Source organism: Phyllostomus hastatus, unplaced genomic scaffold (assembly GCF_019186645.2).
Source record: "Phyllostomus hastatus isolate PE091 unplaced genomic scaffold, TTU_PhHast_1.1 phas_contig_58, whole genome shotgun sequence".
NCBI classification, from domain to species: Eukaryota; Metazoa; Chordata; class Mammalia; order Chiroptera; family Phyllostomidae; genus Phyllostomus; species Phyllostomus hastatus.
The window spans coordinates 20,167,487-20,191,019 of record NW_025333916.1 but is presented as its reverse complement, the minus strand read 5'-3'; the positions used below and the strand labels follow the sequence as shown (position 1 = coordinate 20,191,019).

The 23,533-nt window shown below is 40.2% G+C and overlaps 1 protein-coding gene across 1 annotated transcript in view; it reads left to right on the top strand.

Moving 5' to 3' along the window:
* Positions 1-23,533, top strand: part of IQGAP2 (IQ motif containing GTPase activating protein 2) — a 266,925-nt gene that overhangs the window by 34,684 nt on the left and 208,708 nt on the right. The window contains exon 2 of the mRNA XM_045847877.1: positions 8,905-9,004. Coding sequence (XP_045703833.1) covers positions 8,905-9,004 — 100 coding nt within the window. The remainder of the gene's footprint in view (positions 1-8,904; positions 9,005-23,533) is intronic.

Below are 23,533 nucleotides of genomic sequence, written 5' to 3'. Positions count from 1 at the left end.
AGCTGATGCCTGACCTACTTAAAACCAGAGAAGCTTTTTTGCTCATGAGAACTAGCCTCAACTGCTTTAGTCCAAAATCAAGTTGAAATATATTCTTCATCCATGACTGTATTGTCAACATAGCTTCATTTGCATAGCAGGATCCATTCGAGAGCTGAGTTTTTGGCATACTTTAAAAATTGACTGCCTTGAATCATGTGTTAATTCACACTAACAAACAGCATATGCTTGCATTAATAACATCCTTCTGTTCTACACCACAGCCTTCTAATTGAGTCTGTTACATTAGTTCAACTTCTCTTCTAAATATAAGTTTAGTTTTAAGTCAGCTCCCAAGTATATCCCTAGAACAGTGGGATGCTTCCACATTTTTTTTCTCTTTAATTATGCAAACTTGTCTTTATGGAAATTGGCATACCGGGGTAACTTTCTGGTGCTGAGTCATGTGCAGTTTCCACCTCCACCATCCGAAGTCACAAAATGAGTTGGCTGCTATTTGTTGACTTCCTTTTTCTTCCCCCGAACCATGCTCTTCATCCTGTTCATTCCCTTGCCAAAGTTTGCCCTTGCAAAGCATCACCGTGTTGTTCCCTTTTCTCCCCAGTTCAGACCTGTAAGGTTTCATGTCACGGAGGCTTGCTGCAGCCTTCTCTTCTTCCTCCGGTTCAGGCTCCTAGCATTCGTTCCATTTCAGTTTCGTCTCACACCACCTGTTCTCCCTCATTAGCTTATCATACCCAAGCTACTTAGACCATTAAGGCCTTCCCACAAGGTGTCATGGCATTAATCATCTTCCTCTCTGCTGCCTTTGAACATCCATGATTTTTTTGTTACACAGTAAAACTGTCTAAATATTCATAGTAAATATTGAGTGAGTGTGATCCTTTTCTTAGAAATTCAACTGGGTCAGTTAGTGGCCAGAAAGGCATTGTTGTGATGGGTGTGGCGTTAAGGATCATTCCTCTTTATATATGTTTTAATATTCAGTTACAGAAAAAATATTTTTTGTAACTGACATTAAAACATTTAATCTTTAGTTACTGCTGATATATATACCATGATATACAGTATTTGAAACATATATGAGAATCAAAAATGTTACAGGAAAAAAACCTGGAGCTCTCCTTCTGGAAATAAGTGCTTTAGTATTTTGATCTTTTCTTATAGACTCCCCCTTCCCCAAATTATGATGCATATAATAACATAATCTTATAGAATTATAGTTGACTATATTCAGTGTGTGTATATGTTTGTGGAATTAAAATTATGGTGCTTTTTTTTAGTTTATTTAACTTCAAATGCATTCAGTTTGCAAATTATATGGAATATAGGTGCTAAAGCCACTAAAATTGAGTATAATCAATTTTAGCTGATTATCTGTTGTTTTTATTATATATAAATTTTATATTTTATAATGATTGACTTAATTGAACTATTAAGTAATTTTAAATACTATGTATAATCTTAAAATATAATTTGGAAAAAATATTCATACAACAGCTTCCTGGGGTAGTAGCATTATTCCCATTGTACAGATGAGGAAACTGAATGTCTAGCTAAATTATCCATAGTGGTGATGCTAATTATAGTCACTGCCTTCTCCTCTCAGCCACACCCCTTTTTAATCAGATCTTTTTTTAGTTTAGGCAGAAATTCACCTTTTGGGGGCAGAGAGGAGGTTGATTCAGATAACAAATGTTAAATTTCTCAAATGCATTCTCAGCAGTTATTGATCGTGTGACTTTGCTTATGAGACCCCATGTAAGTAGCATCATCGTTTAGTTTTTGTTGTTTTCTGCTTTGGTCTTTTTCACAACTCTTGCATTCCTGACATGATCTAACTTGCAATATTCAATATTATATTGTTTCCTTTGTTGGACTACATTTGAGATTTTTGCATCCCTGAGAAACAAGCCTATGATTTTACTTTCTATACTTTCTCAAGATAGTAGCATTAATTTACATGGTTTCCACAGGAAAAGCAAAGTCACATAAATCTATCTGCTGACTAATGGGACGTCAGGAATACCATTAATAGTGCCCTCAGAAGAGTCTCATGCTTGCCGGGCCAGTCATACAACCTGTACAGGCAGGGGGGCCATGGCCTTTTGGTAGAGTAGAAAGATCAGAACATTGAAATCAGAGTTCTTTCCTATTCCAACTCTGCCCTTTAAACTGTCTTTATGATCTTAGAATTATATCGAAACCTAAATTAACTAACCTCTCTGAGATTGTTTACCACCAGAGAAGTGGAGATTGAAATTCTTATCTTACAGGGGGTGCCGGGACAAAAAGATAATGTATGTAAAATATCTGGCATGCAGTAAGTGCGTGTTAAGTGTGAATCCCCTCGGTCTGTTTTTCACACGTGCTTCACAAGAGTCTACATTGATTTGAGAAACACAGTGCATGACTCGTACACCGAAAAGCCCTACTCATAACCAAGAGGTGGTTTTGTTTTCTCCCACTCACCTTTGAACTATTTGCAATTTATTGTGTGTTTTTTTTCTCTCCTAATAGACAAGGAAAAATTAGGCCAAGACTCAACTATTGTATTGTCTTTTGTGGCCTCCAGTTTTGTAGAAATATCGTCTGATATCCTGGGTTATTTGGGGTAATTTCTGGGAGGATAGGGACAGCGTTCACAGTGACTCGCTACTCCTTGAGAATAGCTTTGGGGTTGGTCGTTATTTAAACAGACTTGCTAAGTCTCTTTAAGAGTTGTAAAGTATTATCATCCCCACAGGGCTGATAATATTTTAGGTAAACATCTGTTCCCTTAAAATATCACTATCTATAGAGGACTGGGAGAATCATTACGACTGGTTCTAATTAATCTGAAGTCTTTTGCCCTGACCATCTTAAGCACAAAAAGTTCTTACCCAAGGAGAGATGAGTTGAATTACTTTCCCTTCTTTTAAAAATAGTAGAAGTTCCTCTAGACTAGAGATTTTAACATTGCCTTCTGTAGTTTGAACGGTTGGGAGTTAAAGTTTTAAAGCGGGCCTTGGAAACTGGATACTGCACTCTTCCTCCCAGAGGGCTGTGTGGGGATGAGCAGTGTGTGGGCGCAGGCAGTGAGCACATGGAATTTTCCCATGCCTGCTTGGTAGCAAAAGAAATGCGTTTTATCCTGGAAGTGTTTTCTGAAATTATACTCATCTAAAATATCCCAAATCTAGGAATCATTCCTTTAATTCTCCTCCCAAATTGTGCAAAGTCCTAGACAGAATCCCTCCTCCCATCTCAAGTCTGTAGGCTGGGCCACCTCTGTATAGTGGCCTTAACATCTTATGGTCTGCTTTGAATATCTAGATTATATACGTAGTAAAGTTAGATATTCTTGTTCAGATTTGCACAGTAGACCAAAATTAGCTTTACTCTCATGCGTGCGATTTAGCAGTGAAATTTTGTCCTGAAAAGGTGTCCAGAGTTTTCTGTCAGGCTTGGCAGAAACAGATGGTGTCTCAAGAGCTCGAGTATGGTCACGTGGAAGGAGATGGCCACAGTCCCTAACAGCCACGCACAACCTGAGTCTCCTCTGAAGTCCTGTGTTGACTTATAACTTTGGAGAATTCCTAGAAAAGCACGATGGGGGAGCAGTTCCAGGAAAGGTGTGGAGGGCAGACTTTAAATAAAATTCGCCTCCCTGGTGAGCAGGGTGGTGGAGCTGTGTTGCCATCAGGGTGTTGTACTTGGTAGGTCTAAACCCACAGAAGAGGACATCTCTGCCTTTCAAACACAAAGCTGCACGTGCCATTCAGCAGCCTTTGTTACGTACTTACTATTATTATCTGACACTTTTTAAAGATGTGAAGATGGATCAGAGGTGAGCCCCTGTACCGAGTGTCTCAGAATTTTGGTGACTTGATAAAGCCTCCCTATGTTTTTAACACTTGGAGGAACAGTCTCCATCATTTCCGATTCTTTTCAGTGCCTGTGAATATGTATCCGGTTGCTAACACCTTTCAGGTTTGCCTATTTTTCAAAAGAAAACTCATCTTAGAGAAGTGTGATCATGTGGTTCTCTAAAGCTTAAGATTAAGTAGCTGTGAAAGGCTGTGCCAGGCTAGTGTACCCGGGCAGGTTTCCTGAGCCGATCAGCTTACTGGAACTGTGGACCTCGGCTTCTCTCGTCTTTGTATCCCAGTGCTGTCTTCTGCCTCAGGTTTAGGGTCTCGGAAACAATTCTCTTCCTTCTAATGCCTTTCTTGAGGTACACATGCCATGTCTGGTAGCCATTCTTTAAGTTTTGAGAGTGGGGATATTTTCATTGAGATACTTTCTCCCAGGTAAAAGCTGTCCCAACTCTCAGATGGTTCAATACATGCTGGAATTGGATTACATACCTGAGGATACTCAGGGTTCCTTACAGAAATTTTGAGTCACACAAAATAACAATGTGTACCATAAAATGCTAAATTGTGGCATATTTTCATGACTTGGTGATTCATATCATATTCCTAATCTGCTTTTCCTTAAAGGGACACACCTTAAATAGTACTGTTTTATGAAACAAGAGATTCCCAACCAGGTTTTCTGATTCTTGTGGCTCTCCCCCCAGTTTATCCTCACCTATCTAAGCATCCTGTAATTATGCCAAACTTTCCATTGTTTATAATAAAAACTTTGTGAGGGACCTTGTGTGTCACACTTGTCACCTGGTGTCCAGTTCCTAGGACAGATTTGCACAAAGCAGCCACCCGAATACTTGTTGAATGAACAAATGAATTTTAATACAAGGGACCTTGGTGGCCTTGTTGTCTCTGTGTGTGAAGGGAATGAGTAGAGCAGCCGAAACTAACAGGTAACCATGCCAACTCCTTAATAAATGAGGTAGGTCTTGGGCTATTTTTACACTGGATTTTGTGGGTGTTCTTTGGGAAATGGACTTCTTAATGTTCCTTCTGCTTCTCACTTAGAGTTCCACTTAAATACCTTTCTACCAACTCACTTTCGTTCTGCTCCTTAAACCTGGCACAGTCCCTATATCATGATTTCCATAGAAACCGATTGCTTTAAAATACTGTCTTTTAGCCAACATGAGCTAACATAACAAATGGCATTTTGTAAGTGGCTAATACTTCAGGGAGTTGTGTTCTTCACAATGTCTTCATGCTTCTTAGGATTCAAAGCAGCCAGGCAGCATGAACTTTTAGAGGACATTGCAGATAATTTAGTTGCTTTAAAATAAGAGCAATTCTGAAGGCACTTAATGATCTGCCCTCAGGTTTGGCCATGACAGGCATGTTCCCCGCCCACTCTGATCTGGTAGTAGCATGGCACTGGGCAAGAGCTGGGGCAGCATGCCGAGGGCCTCCATTCCAGTCCTGGCTCTGCCATTGACCCAGCAAATACCCACAGGTGGTCCCTTTCCCTTGCATGACCCCAGCTTCCTCATTTGTGAGAAAGAGATAATGCCTATCTCTCAGGGTGATTGTGAGAACTACACAATAACATGGAAAAGTGCTTTATAGACACCAAAGTTATGCCCAAATGAATTCTTTTATCAGCTCCCTGATGGCTCTTAAAATGGCATGGTTATTATCCATGCCCGTGGCTCATATCAGAAGTTGCTCCTCAGAAACTGTTGAGTAATGCAGAAATATTTGCAGGCAACCTCTGTGGTGCAGGAAGATCTGCTTTTGCTATGATTAAGGCTTTCTCAAACTCATAACCTTGGCCTCCACTTTGGCAATGGGTCATGAATGAAAGAAGGTGAGGCTGAAGTGTGTGTGGTTGAAAGGGAAGTTGAAGGTATGTGATCCAAGGGCCAGGTCATAAGGGAAGGAAGGGGTGGGTAAAAGGAAGCCCCATGAGGGCAAACACGTTTTGTTTGTTTGGTTCACTGCCCTATCCCTCATGCTGTCACTCATGCCTAGCCCATGGAGTCTATGAATTGAACATTACTTGAGGGAAGTCTGTGTAATGGTACTATATTTGCTCCATCCATATCAATAACCACGCCCCTATTTCATTCAGTGTAAATAGGCAAGAGTTTGAGAGCCTCCCTCAGTGCTCTCCTGGGCCAGTAGAATCTCACCTAGGTTTCTGGGATCTTGCCATCAAGGCAGGGGCGTAGGGACCAAGTCCTGCTGGGGCTTCTGCCTCCTCCCAGGAAGGTTGGTTGAGGCTGGAAGGAAGCAGCAGCTAAGAAGGAAGGTGGCGCTGAGAGTGCCTCCTTTGCCTGCACTTAACAGTTGGGGAGACTAGTCTGAGCACGTGGATTTCCGCTGAAAGTCTGCATTGTTTTCAAATTGTGATGTGTCAGAAGGTGCTATAAAATGAAACTACCCTGGTAAAAATGGGAGATGGATTTTAGATTGAAATTAAAATGGGAAACTGGAAGTCATGGGGTGTCCTGGGGATTAGCTGCTGGGAATGGTGGAGATGGAGGACTAGGTGAAGATATGTGAGCATGCCAGCTAGCTTCTGAGAAAACCCAGGATGAGAAAAGCCACCATTTGCTAAGTACAGTCATTCTAGGGTGATGGCTAACTCATTCAGAGAGGATTCACTGGAACGCAGTTTTTCAGCAAATGTTTGAGTGCTCTCTGTATACAGGGAACCGTGATAGAGGTGAGGGAGATGTAAAGATGCATCAAAAAGAATCCTTTCCTCTAAGGAATCCCCGCTTTGCAGAGGCAGACCTGGTGGACTCACAGGGGGGCTTCTGTGATGAGTGATGTAATAAAATTGTAAACCAAAGTGCTGAGGGGAGTGGATGGATGCTGACTTTGAGGCACTCTGCATTTTGCTTGATAAGATGTCAACCCTGTCACATGTAGAAGGTGGGGCAGTGGCTTTCCATGCAGAGAGAAGGTGGAGAGCAGAAACACTCAAAAGGTTGTGGTATGGCTCCCAAACATGGTGCTGTTTGGAAGGGGTGGCTGCAATGTAGACTTCCTGTAGGGTGGAGAGGGAGAGTGTTCTAGAACTTTGTTCTCTAGGGAATGGGGATCCATTGAAGGTTCTGAGATGAAGAATAACATCAGTTATTCACAGTTGGACTGTGTGTTAGAAAGGAGTTTCTGGTGGCCCTGAGGAGAATCGGTAGAGGAGGGTGCATGGCTGGAAGGCTACTTGAGGGTTGTTGTAAGAGTTCAGGGGAGAGAAGGCTGGAACCTTGCAGGGGCCGGGCAGAGGAGGGTTGTTCAAGAGCCCTTGTACTTTTCCTAAACCTAGGGGCCATCTTCTAAAATTAAATCACATTCAGTTTATTAAGAAAAAGAAGATGCTTTTGACAAATACAAATCTTTGTATTGGTATCGGTGGTCTGGGATGAGGTCTCCCTGTTCGAAGGAATGGAGGCATGATGGGCAATTGGGAATGGTAGCAGGTGTGGACTGGGCCAAAGGATGGTGGTAAGTGTGGAAGCGCCTGCTCTCTGGGGCCTGCTTTTGTCATATAGCAGCCTGTCCTGGTGTTCTTCCACCTCTCACTTCTCTCTTCTTCCACTGGTTTCTTTTCCCCCTCACCCATAAACAGAGGCTCTTCCTGAAGTTCTTCCATACTTTTTTTAGTTTTCTCTATCCCATCCAAATATGTCTAGCCCTGATGTTCATGCCTTTCACTTGGGCAAATTATCTCTCAGCCTGTTGGTCCAACTGTAAGGTTTGGTAAATTACCTGCCTTAGAGAATCACAAGATTTAACTGAGGAACTGCATAAAAAAACACGTTGCCTAAGGCCTTGAAATAGAGTAAGTGCTCACCAAATAAGCATCTAGTACATATCCGAGTTCTTTGAGGATTTGGTATTATTTTTAGATCTTAAGTGTTTAGCATTGTACTTGCTCCAGTAAGAGTTCAAAATTTGATCTAAATTTCTTTTGACTGCCAAGATGATATTTTGGACTCCTCATCAGCAGGGCATAGGATTGGCCTTTCTTAGGGATGGATGGTTGACCTTCACATTTGTATCTCTTCTGCTTGGAACCAGGTCCCATTTATGAAAAGGGGTGACTGGAGCTAACAGCCAGGGAACAAGAAAGCACACACTTGACATTTCTGCCCCACATGACTGTCCCTGCTATACATACATTTTTGTCTTCGTTGGATGAGTAATCTAACAAACAAGAAACCAAATTCATTTCATAGCCATTAGAATTCAAGTTCAGGGTCGAAGAGGGAAAAGCGGTCCTTTTTATGAGAAAGGAGTGTTGTCCTGTCAACTGACAGCTGAGCTGGCCACTGTGGGTGCTGTTGAGACAGTGGCCAGAGGAAGTGCTGTCGGGAAATGGGGAGCCAGGTGCTCTCCAGAAAAGCAGGGCTGAAGTGTGCAAGTTTGAAAGTGAGGCTTCTGCTGGAATAGAGTGTGGGCTTGAAGACTCTGTTCACTTGCTGTATCCACTCCCTTTTTCTTGTGGATACCTGTTGGCCAGGAAGATTAGTCTCATAAATGCCAAGAAATAAGTGAGAGAGGAATTTTAGAGACTTTGGCATCTGTAAAAATAGGATTTGGGTTGGATGAGAATTCCCTCTGGGAGCAGAACAACATGTCTTTGTAGATTCTTTGTTCAACCCCAAAAGTTCCAGGATGATCCAAGCTGAGCCACTGGACCAATTCCACAAGCTTGTGAAGGGAAGCCGTTGCAAGTTGGCCATGCTGTAATTGATTTGAGGCTAACTGCTATGGCATCATCTATGAAATCTGATTGCTGTTCTCATTCTATTACTAGTCATTTCAAACCTTACTTGAGTATTGCTTTTTTTTTTTGCTATAAATAATATAATATTGTAAAATTCAGAGCAAATCTCTTTCTATACTTGGCACTTCAGTGTCCCTGTGCCTCAGTGTTCCATGTTGAACTGCACGTGAGTTTGTTCTAGCTGATCATTTCGGGTGTTTAGTTGGTGAACACTGACTGCCCTTGTAGTAACACGGTGTTATCCTCTGTTTCCAGCTATTGTGGATGATGAAAGGCTCTCTGCAGAGGAGATGGATGAAAGGAGGAGGCAGAACATCGCTTATGAATATTTATGCCACCTAGAGGAAGCCAAAAGGTGAGATCTAGACTTTGGCTATTTGCATACCTTCTATTGGAGATAAGGTATGCGATGTTACACATATGCTTTAACTATTACATTTTTTGGACTACAAGATGCACTCCCCTTACCCCCAAATTCAGGAGGAATAATGGTTGTTAATGCTGCTGTTGAGTTCTGTTTACATTTACATTTGTGAAATATTATGTTATTTATGTTATAAAATATTTTACCACATTTTTTGCTTCAAAAATTTTTTTCCCATTTTCCTAGTCTAAAAGGTAGGTGCGTCTTATGGTCCCAAAAATACGGTAACTCATTTGCACTTTTGTTGGTAGGAAGGTAATGGGAGAAGAACCACCTGTTTTTGTAAATAATCAAGAAAAAATGAGGAAAAGTTATTACCACAGTCAAGGTCAAAGCACTAGGAAGGCAACTGCTCCTTTACCTTCTTCAGAGTCTCCTAGAAAATGTCTGAGCAAATTGCAGATTATTTCAAATTTCTTATCTCAGTGACTTGTATGTGGGAGAGCAGCCAAGACTTAAATCAATTTCCTTTTTCCCCAAAGCTCCCTCAGATCTTTTCCCCACCCCTACCCCAATGATTATGAGTGCCCAGTAGGGTAACAGCATTTTGGACTAAAGTCCATTGATGACTAAGTTAGAGGGTAGGTTTATGACAGCAATCTCCTTTCTAATTCATGGGTGTGTTTCCTTTAGGATATGTTGTCCCTAAACTCATGCTGACTCTTAGACTTTTTAGATTATAAGTAAAAAAAATGTTGGGTTCTCTAAGGAGAAAGTAAAGATAGAGAAGACATTTGCACTCAGGCTTCTGTGTCAAAGGAATCAGGTGAACTTTGTCCTTTGAATACTGCAGTGCTCATGAGTTAGCTTCTGGTGAATTCTTTGTACTGGAATGGGGCAACGGCGTTGCTTTATGGTCAGACGGTATGTTCCAGCTCTCTTCTCTGTAGAGGAAATAAACATTTAGTTAGTGGTCATCCGTGTTAATTACTAAGTAGCTATTTACAGAGCTAGAATGAGGTTTTTCCGTGAATGTTGTGTAGAATATTCAGTGATACCTTTGTGCTACTTTGGCCTCATAATTGCTTAAAAGAGCATTTCCCCGGATTGTTTCATATTTTGAGTGTCCTGTAACTTTAAGTTCTAAAACTAAGTTTTAAAGGTTATTTAACATGTCTTTGAAGCCTACTGGTAAATTGAAGGTCACTGAAGATTCATTCTCAGTCTAAGATTATTAAAAATATGCTTTTAATCAAATTGCTAAAAAATTAGATAAGGAGAGGGATTCATAAACATTCAAAATCAACATGCTTTTAATGAAAAAGTGTAAGGAGCGTTAGTGGAAACTTCCTGCTGACACACAGTGTGCATTTTAAGTTTTCACTGCCTCTTTTATGTGAGTGGGGAGCAGTGTCACACAGGGAAGGTATGTGACTGGGAGTCAGCGCTGACTTGCCCAGTCCCAGCCTCAGCACTGATGAGCGGTGTGACTTGGGCGGGCTATCTGCTCTGTGGGAATTTCAGGTTTTTCTCTCTGTAATGGGATGACAAAGATGTTACCACACCACCTGCCCTACTTATTTCATGGATTTTTCCCCCTAAAAAGCCCAATAACATCAAGAAGGTATACGTGTTCTGTAAACTGTAGTGCCAATCAGGTGTATGATAATGACATAAGCATAGTTTACTCCTGAATGTATCAAAGTGGTATCAATATAGCTTGAAAACTTGCCATCTTCTTTAGTATTTTCAAAATTCCATGGTTGAATTTTGTTTTAGGAAAGTCCACATAACAATTAGCCCAGGTTCTTTGAAGAAAGCTTCCTTAGGAATAGTTTCATTGAAAGAAAAGTCTATAAAATATACAGTTTTTCCTTAAGATGGTTTTCATAAATTTATTTTACAAAAAGATTTTTGATGTATGTACTTATGAATCTTTTATTAAGATCTGAACACTTTTTGTGGCTTTCAGAAAAGCTGATTTTTGCTCATGGAGTATGTAAACATGTGGCTATTAATAGATACATTAATACATGCTGTGATTTCAGAAAGTATAGTATGCAGAATTCTGACAATGTTAATGCCTTAGAAATTTGTCATACTGAGTTTCTTATAGTGCATGCATGTATGTGTGAGTATAGTTGGCTTAGAACATTGAGTTTTTACTAAATGACATACTTAGAATGTGTAAGTTTATCCAGAAACTGTTTCTTGTTTCTTATTTCAGTTGAACTGACTTAGGTGCATTTTAACTAGAGATGTGTTGGTTCTGTGTTTGTGCCTCTTTTCTTTCTTTCCAGAGTGAGAACTAGAAGGATTTCTAGTGTATATGTATTAAAATTTCAGAATTGTAATAGTTCAATATATCTTTAATTTTGGTTTTAGTGATTTCAAGATTCTGTGATGATATCACACCATTTAAAAGTTCCTTCAGCTCAGTTGGTTGGAGCATCATCCCATAAACCAAAAGGTTGCAGGTTCATTTCCCAGTCAGGACATATGTCTGGGTTGTGGGTTCAGTCCCCAGGCAGGGTGTGCGTGAGAGACAGCCAATTGATATTTCTCTTTCACATCAATGTTTCTCTCCTTCCTTCCTTCTCTCCCTTCCTTCCCCCCTCTCTAAAATAAATAAGCATGTCCTTGAGTGAGGATAGTGAGGATAAAAGGAAGTCCCATTAGAGGGATATACCTACCAACATTATAGAAATAAAAAGAACAATGAGGAAATACTATGAATAATTATATGCCAATAAATTATAAAACCTAGGTGAAATGGACAAATTCCTAGAAAGACTCAAACTACCAAAACTTACTCAAGAAGAAATAGAAAACCTAAATAGACTTATAACAAGTAGAAAGATTGAGTTAGTAATCTAAAAATTTCCCACTCTTACAAAAAATGTAAGAGGGAAGACTTTCCAATTCATTCTATTGATACTGGATACCAATATCTTTGTCTAGTTTTGGTGTCTGATACTAAAACCAGACAAATATACCTCAGGAAAACTGTAAACCAATACCCCTTACCAGTACAATACAAAAATCCTCAACAAAACACTAGCAAACTGAATTCAATGGCACACAAAAAGAACTATACACCACCAAGTGGGATTTATCCCAGGAATTCAAGCTTAGTTTAACCCCAAAATCAGTCAATAAGGACAGTTCAATGGGGGAAAAAGTCTTTTCAACAAATGATATGGAGACAACTGTATATACACAGGCACAAAATTGAATGTGTATTCCTGCTTCATGCCATATACAAAAATTATCTTAAAATGGGTTGTTAATCTAAATGTAAGAACCACTACTATACAGCTGGACTTGATACCAGAAGCATGAACACAAGAAAAAAATAAATTAGACATTATAAAAAATAAGTCTTTTGATTTAAAGGATACTATCAAAGAAGTGAAAAGACAACTCATGGAATGGGAGAAAATATTTGCAAATTACATATTTGATAAGAGACTTGAATCCAGAATATAAAAAGAACTCTCACAACTCAAAATAAAAAGTGAATAGCCTAATTTTAAAGTTGGCAAAAGTTCTGAATAGACATTTCTCCAAATAAGATATACAAATGGACAATAAGAATGGGACAGGATGCTTAACATTAGTCATTGGGGAGATGCAAATCAAAACTACAATGAAATGCCACTTCAAACTAGGATAACTATAATAAAAAAAAAGACAATAACAAGTGTTTGCAAGGGCGGAGAGAAACTGGGACTCTCATACATTGCTGGTTGGATTGGAAAATGATGCAGCTCCTTTGTAAGACAGCTCAGCCGCTCCTCAAAAGATTAAATATTGAATTACCATATGATCCAGCAGTTCCATCACCAAGTATATACCCAAGAGAACTGAAGATCTATGTCTATGTCCACACAAAAACCTGCACATAAATGCTCGCTGAAGCATTGTTCATAAGAGCAAAAAGTGGAAATAACTCAAATTCCCATCTACTGGTGAATGGATAAATAAAATGTGGTATATTCATACAATGAAACATTATTCAGCTATAAAAATGATAGCAGCAAATCAAATCCAGCAATGTGTAGGAACAATGTAAATCACAAGTGAGATTTATTCCAAGTATGCAAGGCCGGTTCAATATTTGAAAATGAATTAATGTTATTAATCACATCAGTAGTTTAAATAAGAAAAATAGCATGATTATATCAGTAGATGCAGAAAATCCAACACCTATTTATGATAAAAAATACTTACTAAACTAGGAATAGAGGAAAATCCTCAACTTGAAAAAGAATGTTTACAAAACACCTACAGCTAACATCATACTTAGTGGTGAGAAGCTCAAAGCTTTCCACTAAAATAAGGTGCAAGTCAAAAACGTATCCACTCACCACTCCTTTCCAATGTTGTGCTAGAAGTTTTAGCTAATGCAGGAAAATAAGAAAAGGGAAGGAAAGGTATACAATTTGGAAAGGAGGATAAAAAAACTGTTTTTGTTCACAGATAACATGATTAACTATGCAGTACAGTTGAAAATTTTTTTTAAAAAAACCTCCTGAAACTAATAAGCAATTATAGTAAGCTTGTAGGGTACAAGGTTAATATACAAAAGCCAGTCACTTTCCTATATAGTAGCAATGAACACGTGGGACTTGAAATTAAAAATAAAATGCCACTTACATTAGTCCTCAAAAATGAATTACTTAGGTGTAAATTTAATAAATTATATATAAGATATATATGAGGAAAACAATAACACTTTGATGAACTAAATCAAAGAAGAACTAAAAAGAAAAGAAAAAATATTCTATGTTCATGGATCGGAGGACTCAATGTTATCCAGATGTCAGTTCTTCCTAACTTGACCTATAGGCACATCCCAATCAAAACCCCAGTAAATTGTTTTGTGGATATTGACAACCTGATTCTCAAATTATGTGGAGAAGCAAAAGACCCAGAATAGCCAATACAATGTTGAAGGAGAATAGCATTGGAGGACTGACACTAGCTGCCCTTAAGCTTAGTATAAAGCTAGAGTAATCAAGACAGTGTGGCACTGGTGGAAGAATAGACAAATAAATCAGTGGAACAGAACACAGGGCCCAGAAATAGACCCCTGTGCATAGAGTAAATTGATCTTTTTTAAAGGAGGAAAGTAATACAGTGGATCAAAGATGGTTTTTTCAACAAATGGTGCTGGAACAACTGGATATCCACATGTGAAAAATGAACCTAGACATTGCCCTTATACCCCTCATAAAAATTATCTCCAGTAGATCAGACCTATATGTAAAATACAACACTATGAGGCTCCTTAAAGGTAACAAAAATGAAAACATAAATGAACTTTGTGATGGCACCAATGGCATGATTTCATGAGAGAAAAAAATTGATAAGTTGGGCTTCATTAAAATTAAAATTTTCTGTTCTACAAAAGACAATGCTAAGAGAGTGAAAAAAAAAGCCACAGACTGGCAGAAAATATTTGCTTAAGATACACTGATAAAGGACTATTATCCAAAATATATAAGAACTCTTAAAACACAACAATAAGAAAACACCCAGCATCCTGGGGACTTCCAGTCAAGATGGAGTTCAACACGAAGGCTTGCCTCTGTACACAACAATAGCAAAATATACAATTAGACTACAAAACAAATATCACCCAGAACTGTCAGAAAACCAAACTGTGTGGAAGTCTGACAACCAAGAATTTAAAGAAGCCACATTCATCCAGACAGGTAGGAGGGGTGGAAATGTGGAGATGTGCAGAGAAGCATGGAGACATGGAGTAGCACAGGCAGACACAGAGATGGGATGGGTGGTCCCATATCCATGTGTGATGGGTAAAAATCGGGAGGGATACCTCATGAGTGAGAGATCCCAGCCTCAGATCAGACCACCCAGAGCAGGGTTCCAGCACCAGGTTGATAAGTCACTATTATTTCTGGTTGTAAAAACCAGTGGGGTTTGGGGCAGCAGAAGAAACTGCAGGATGCTCAAGAGACTCCTCTTAAAGGGCCTACAATGGACTTAAGACTCACACAGACCCATCCCTCTGGGATTCAGCACCAAGGAAACAGCTGGAAGAGCACCAGTTGCATACAGGGAGAAAGTGAAGTGACTGGCATCAGGGCAAGTGCCGGGAGGCAGCTTCCTTCTGGGCAAAACTCCAGAGGCCAGACAGAGGCATTGTCCCCTCTTCAAGCCCTCCCCGACACAGCAACAGAGTAGTGACACAGGTTGCCTTGCCCTGGTGAATACCTAAGGATCCTCCCCAAACAACTTAACAGGTGTGCTTTCCTACAATAGGCCACACTGCTAAGACAGGGAGTCAAAGCAGCTTTACCTATTACACAGAAACAAACACAGGGAAGCTGCCAAATTGAGGAGACAAAGAAATATGGCCCTAGTGAAAGAACAGAACAAAACTCCAGAAAAAGAACTAAAAAAAAAAAATGGAGATAAGCAACCTATCAGATGCACAGTTCAAAACACTGGTTATAAGGATGCTCAAGAAACTCATTGGGTACATCAACGGCATAAAAAAGACCCAGGCAGAAATGAAGGTTGCATTAAGTGAAATAAAGAAAAATTTGAAGGGAACCAACAGTGGAAGGGATGAAGCCAAGAATCAAATCAACAATTTGGAATATTAGAAAGGAAGATCATTCAGTCAGAACAGCAGGAAGAAAAAAGAATTCAAAAGAATGAGAATAGGCTTGGGAACCTCTGGGACATCTTTAAACATACCAACATCTGAATCATAGGGGTACCAGAAGGGAAAGAGGAAGAGCGAGAAATTGAAAACTTATTTGAAAAAAATAATGAAAGAAAACTTCCCTAATTTGTTGAAGGAAATAGACATGCAAGCCCAGGAAGCACAGAGAGTCCCAAACAAGATGGACCTAAAGAGGACCACACCAAGACACATCATAATTGAAATACCAAAGGTTAAAGAGAGAATCTTAAAAACAGCAAGAGAAAAGCAGGAAGTTATCTACAAAGGAGTTCCCATAAGACTCTTGGCTGGTTTCTCAACAGAAACTTTGCAGGCAAGAAGGGACTGGCAAGAAATATTCAAAGTGATGAAAAGCAGGAACCTACAAGCTAGATTACTCTATCCAGCAAGGTATCATTTGGAATGGAAGAGCAGATAAAACACTTCCCAGGCAAGGTAAAACTAAATGAGTTCATCATCACCAAGCCATTATTATATGAAATGCTAATGGGAATTATATAAGAAAAAGAAGATCAAAATGATGAACATTAAAATGGCAATAAATTCACAACTATCAGTAATTGAATCTAAATAACAAACTAAGCCAGGGGTGTCAAACTCATTTTCACCAGGGGCCACATCAGCCTTGAGGTCACCTTCAAAAGGTCAAATGTTACTTTAGGACTGTATAATTGTAACTGCTCCTTAACTAGGGGCAAGGAGCTCAGTACTGCCACCAGGTAGAAACAAGGTGCTGGGCTGGATAAAAAACAAAGTGGGGGGCCAGATTTTGCTCGCGGAGCTTGTGTTTGACACTTGTGAACTAAGTAAACAACTAGAACAGGAACAGAATTATAGAATTGGAGATCATTTGGAGGGTTATCAGTTGAAAGGTGGAAGGGGGAAGTATAGGGATTAAGAAGCACAAATTGGTAGGTACAAAATAGATAGGGATAAGTTAAGAGTAGCTTAAGAAATGGAGAAGACAAAGAACTTATATGCATGACCCATGCACATGAACTAAGGTATGGAATTTCTGGAGGGAATGGGGGTACTGGTTAGAGGGGGGAAAGCGGGGGACAACTTTAATAGCATAATAAATATTATTTTTTAAAAAAGCAAACAACCTGGTTAAAAAATGGGCCAAAGACCTTAATAAACACCTCATCAAAGAAGACATACAGATGGGAGATAAGCACAGGAAAAACTGCTCACAGCATATGTCATCAGGGATGCAAAATAAAACAACAATAACATACCACTGAACACCTATAAAAATAGCCAAAGTCTAGCTTAGTGACAATACCAAACTGCTGGTGAGGATGTAGAGCAACAAGAACTCTCATTTATTGCTCATGGAAATACAAAAGTGTGGGAGTAAAAAGGAGAAAACTGTATTTGAACAATGATTAAAATAAAAAAAAAAGTGGTGCAGCCACTTTGGAAGACAGTTTGACAGTTTCTTACAAAACTCAACATACTCATCATATGATCTGGCAATTGTGCTTCTTCTATTTACACAACAGAGTGAAGGCTTATGTCCACATAAAAAAATGCACATGAATGTTTATAGAAGCTTTTTTCATAATTGCCAAAACTTAGAAGCAACTAAGATATCCTTCAGTAGGTGAATGGATAAATAAACTGTGGTACATCCAGAGAGTGAAATACTATTCAGCACTAAAAAAGAAATGAGCTATTAAGCCATGCAAAAAGAAAAGCCAAGGAGAAGCCTTAGGTAAAGAAACCTTATGATGTGAAAGAGTCCTATCTTGAAAAGGCTACATACTATATAATATGTGACTTCAACTATATAATATTCTTGAAAGAGGCAAAAATATGGACACAGTAAAAATATCTGTGGTTGGGGGAAGGAAGCCGAATAGTCAAAATGAAGTTTTTTAGGGCAGTGAAAATACTCTGTATGATACCACAAAAATAGATATCTATTATAATATATTTGTCCAAATCCATATAATGTATAATACTAAGAATGAACTGTAATGTAAACTGTGGACTTTGGAGGATTATTATGTGTTAATGTGGGTTCATCAGTTATAAGTAATGTTTCACTCTGGTGGGGGATGTTGGTAATGGGAGAGACTGCATGTGTGGGACAGGAAATCCATTTATATGAAATGTCCAGAATAGGCAAATTGATAGGTCCAAAAAGTAGATAGGTGTTGCCTAGGGCTGGGTGATAGGTGGATTGGGGAGTGATTGTTAATGGGTATGAGTTTCTTTTTGCAGGGACAAAAATGTTTTAAAATTGCGGTGATGGTTGCATGACTCTCTAAGTGTACTCACTTTAAAGGGTGAGTTGTATGGTATATAAATTCTTTCTCATCTAAGCTGTTATTAAAATTCCTTTGATCAGACTGGCTTGGGGAAGTCCTTAGTAAAGCTGTTAAATAAGATTAAATGGTATTTAGCAGATAAAATGCATATAGAAGGTACTCCTCAGATACATGTGGTATCTAAACACTTCATTTTACAGGCTGGTTTTTTTTTTTTTTTTAGCATCCATTGTAAGGTCATCTTAGGAGCAGGAGATTAAGCAACTATTCAAAAAGCTCACTTTTTGGTTAAAGCTTACTCACAAGTTTTACATTCTTTCCTTCACTTTTGTTCTCTCTGTTGATCTCTCTGTATGTGCACGCACGAGCATCTCCCTGTATCTAGCTCATCATCTTCCTAATTTCTCTCATATGTATACCTCTCTATCCCACCACCAGCTTACAAAGGCTTCTAACATCTCTTGCTATATTACTGCATTGGTTTCTAATTGGTTTTCACATTCCTCTGGCCCCCTTTCATCCATGACCTGTATCATATTCAGGTGAATCTTTTCAAAACCCTGAACTGTTGCAGTCATTTCTGTTCAAAACTTCTAGCTGTTTTTCAGTACTCAGGATAAAGACCAAGCTCCTTTGTAGGGCCTCATAGGCTCTGTACAGTCCAGTCCTTACAGCCTCTCCAGTTTTGTGTTGTGCCCTGTTCCCTATTCTATATTCCAACCACGCTGACCCCCTTTCAGTTGCGTGTTGCCTCCCACACAGGACCCTTTCCTGTTCTTTAACTAGTCAGACTCGACTCAGTGTTCAGATCGCAGCTCACCTTTTCAGGGAGTCCTTCTCTCCCTGTCGTCCCCATCTAGGTCAAATACCGTTATTACAAAGGTGTCATGGCATCAGATCCTTCACATACTTGAGTGGATCACTTAACGCTTAGCAGTGAATTATCATTGTTACTAATGAGGATTTACTGTACTCTGCTTCTCATGTTTTGATACTCCTGGTGGTAACAAGTAGGATATGCATTAGATGTGTGACAGACAGGATTCTAGATGATTTGACTAGACTGCCAACCTAGAGGTAAAATGTAATCTTTGTCTCAGTGGAAATTTCTATATGGCAGTTAAGTGATACAACTTCTTCCCACTATATATGTAACCCAGTGAGTTGTGAAGCCAAGAATTCTAGATAGTTTAATGATACCACATGTGTTAGAAGATATCTAGAGAACAGCATAGAGTATTTTCCAGTGAATGAATGAATGAAGACAGGAAGCAGTAATCTGTGTATAATTATGATTATGGCTGGAATTATTGCTCACAGTTTATAAAATTATGAAGTCTGTGCATGTAGATTTTATAATTAAGTATCAAAATACTAATATCAATGGCAATGAAGGGAAAATGGAAAAAGCATACCTTTAGGACCAAAAACAGAGAGAATTGTTTTATAAAGTGATTCCACCCTAGGGATGCATCCCCCTGCAGCCGAAAGGGTTTAGCTGATGTCATGAAGAGCTAATCATAATTGTGTTGGGAGGCAGCGGATGTCTGGCATATGTATTAGTTATCCTTGACTGTGTCACAAATTACTCTAAAACTTAGGAACTTGAAATGACAAACATTTATCCCATGATTTTTGAGCATCAGGAATGTGAGCTTAGCTTAAGTGGGTCCTCTGGCTGTCAGTCTCCCACAAAGCTGCATCAGTACGAGCTTCAGGCAGGGCAGATGGGCTTGCAGGCTCACTCGTGGTGTTGGCAGGATTCCGTTCCTGATGGACGCTTGGACCGGGGACCTCCGTTCCTCGCTGCTGGTGGCCAGAGGCTTCCCTCAGATCCTTGACAGATGGGTCTCTCCGTAGGGCACTCGCGGCATGGCAGCTGGCTCCCATCAGAGTGAGCGAGCGAGAGAGCGAGATGGGGCAAGTCAGATGGAAGCCAGAGTCTTTTTGTAACCTGCTCTCAGAAGGGGCATTCCATAGTTTGCTGAATTTTATTCATTAGAATCAAATGACTAAATCCGGCCTGTGCTCAAGGGGAGATTACACAAGGGCATGGATTCAAGAAGGCTGGGACCACCGGGGGCTCCATTAGAAGCTGCCTTTTACATGGTGTGTACATAGCCTTTTGAAATTGACCTCAGAAGGGGTCTTCAGATACCAAATCAGGAACTGAATGATGTCTTGGTCTAAATGATTATAGTACTTAGGTTATTTATTCGGTGATGCTTTTGAATTGTGAACTTTTTAGACTAAGCTTTTCATTCCCCTACTATTTTAAATAACACTACATGGACTTCTAAGTTTTCTTTTTGGGTACGTCCTGAAAGCTAAGTTGATAGTTTCTTTGCTGTGGTGACTTTGCTGAAATAAGGCTGTATCGACACGTCTGCTACTCATATGGGCCTTGAAAGTTTCATCTCTGATGCCTGAAATCCCACCATTTAAGTTAAAGGATTTAATTTTCTGAAACAGTTAGTATTGCTGAGCAGATTTCATGTTAATCTCTGCAAAGTATATTTGAATAATGAAAACGAGTCTATTTCATGAACTTCCGTTCTTTAGATTTTTAGGACAACTGTGTAATTTTAAGATAGAGCATTCTCTTTGGGAAAACTCTGGGTTGAGGAAGGAAATCCAACTGGAGCTATTATGAAGGTCAGGGAGTTGGAGAGGGGTCTTGGCAAGAAGTGGAGAGGGAATTTATAAATTACAGTTGAGCGAATAGTTATGAATGAGGCTGCTATTGTGTTTCCCAAGGAAAGTTCTTAAAACATTAGATTCCTTTTTTTAAGGACAGAAAATGCATACAAATCTTTTGCTCTGCTTACTTTTTCTATCCTACCTCTGAAAATAAACAAAGCAAAAAAGCCTTCCCTTGGTGATGGGCTTGTTTAGAAATATTATCTTCAAAGGGCTCTTTATGTGAGCCAAGCTGTTCTTTGTATTAGTGAGTCTGGGACAGTTTCGTCTGTGCTCTGGAAAGGAAACAAAACATGGGTGTTATTCCTTTTTGTTTCAGTGCTTAAAACTCAGATACCAAAAGGACACCTCATTGACTAGATCAGACCTCAAGCTCTGGCCCTACCTGGCAGTCACGTGCCGCATAACAGCATTTTGGTCAGTGATGGGCCTCACATTCAGTGGTGGTCCCAGAAGATAATACATAGTGGAGCCAGGAAATTCCTACTGCTGAGTGTCAAGTGGCGTCATAGCCTTAGAGCAGTGGATCACTGTTCTGTGCGGGTCTCAGTCTATCCGTGGTAATGCTCTGGGCTAGAAATGCCTGGGGGCACTCACCTATGCATTCTCGGCACATATCTTCCCTGTTTAAACCGCTGTCAATACTGGACCGGTTCTTGGGATTTTTATTATGATTGAAAGAAGCCCTTTCATGGTAACCGTTAGGAAGCTCTGAAGAAAAAGGAAAGAGTTTACTATTAACAGGACCTAGAGTTTACAAGGCACTCCAGGGGGCACAGGCCAAGGTCAAGGGCAGAGAGATATAGAATGTAGGGGCCTGGGGTTCTGATTTTATTGGTGTTGGGGAGCTAGAGTTTCATGGGCTTTTACTGGTGAATTTAAAATATGACAGTGGAAACTTAAAGCCTGGGAAGAGAAAAAAAACCTAGCCCAGTGGTCGGTTATCAAAATCAACCAAGGTCTTTAAAACAAAGGCACCTCAGAGGGGGGAGACCGCCTACCTCTTTATCTCGGCGTGGGGCAGGCAATGTGTGTATTCTAGATAGTGTTCCTTGAAGTGGATGCCTTGCCAATCAAGACTTAAGTCAGGCGCTTGCATCACAAAATGAAAAGCCAGCTGTCGGGGCTGGTGTGAGCAAACCTTGTGCACTGACACGTTAACAAAAGCACAGCACATAGAACCAAAGTAGCAGGCTACACCTTCGAGGTTTGTGTGGGTTCCCTCAACACGGAAATCACCCACAGCCTCATTTCTCAGAACATGTCCTTGTTGTTAAGTGGCTGAATTTGAGGATCAGATTTGAAAGATGTACTTCAAATGTTTAACAAGTGAGACCCACTGAGTGTGGATCTGCTTGACACTGAATATTTGTGATTACTTTAAGAAAAACCATCTTATGACTGGGGAATTCTTCAGCGAATCCACTGGATTTCCTCCATGCACTGAGACTTCCCTGTCTTTATTTCTAAGTGAGCTGCCCATGGCTGGGCTCATGAGCAATGCTAATAGAAACCTGGAATTTGGAGGAAAACCACTTTCTTAGGAATGAACTCATGAAGACATGTCATTGCTTTATACAAAACATTAATGAAATTTTAAGGAATTCTTAACTGCATTTTCAAAGCATAAATAGCACTGATGTTTCCATGGTAGCTCTGCATTTCCTCCTCATTCTCGTCCTGGTCCTGGCCTCACCTCTGCTGTTCTAGGGAACACGATACAGTGCAGGGTTGTTCTGGGGAGCGGCTGGCAGGCTGGTGGGGCAGGCGCTACAGCTGAGTTGAGAGCAGGGGTCCTTCCCGGGTTTGGCTCCTGGGTGAGCTTGCCCAGGGCCATTTCGGCAGGCCAGGGCCCATCGCAACACTGGGCACATTCCACTAGAAGGGAGAGGAGTGTGGAGTGATCAGGTGTAGCCTGGGAGAGGGCGAGGTGCACTTTCAATGGGGTGTCTCCATGGCACAAAAGGAGACGTGGTACCAGCCAGCCAGGCTGTGGTGCTTGCAGTTGAGGTCCAGCTGTGAGTGACCAGGAGCTGTGCCACAGAACTGGAGTGGAAGGGACAGACATTATGGATGTAAAGGGAGAAGCTGTAGTGCTTGGCAGGGGACCGGATTCGGAGAACCAAGGACACCGGGAGGTCAGATGCTTTGGGGCAGACCCAAGCATTGTTTATCTGACACAGTGGGACACATTGTGTGGCCTCCACCGGCTGAGCCTGTGGTTGGGACACAGAGTTGGGAAATTTTTTGTTTTTAGTTTTGCATATTTTGTATTCTAGCCTTGGGTGTGTGCTGTTGCACAGTTACCAATCAGGTGTGATTTGGCAGATAAAAGCTTAACTTCTCAGAATGCTGGTATTTCTAATTGATACTAACCATCCCCAACCAAAGAGTTTATATTTGTTTCTCAGGCTCTTAGAAGTTGGAGAGCTGGGAGAAAGTTGGAATTTTCCATGGTTTCAGATGTCTTTCACTACAGGGTTATCACATGACTGGCCACTCACCAGGCACGGTACCGTGAGCATTCAACCTGCACAGGGCTATCCCCATTTTATAGATGGAGAAACCAAGTCCTGGAATAACCTAAGTAATGTATCCAAGGTCACAGCCAACAGGTGACTGAAACAGTATTCCAACCCAGGTCTGTCTGACTTCAAAGCCTGTGTGCTTCAAAACTGACACAATGTCTCTTCATAATGTGTTTAGATCCTGTCTGCATTGGAAGTTCCAATCTCCGGTATTGGTGGAATTGGTATTTAGGGTCTGTATGGACTGGCTTTGTTAGAGCCCTTGATCAGTTCTCACTACCTGAGTTTTGGTGGA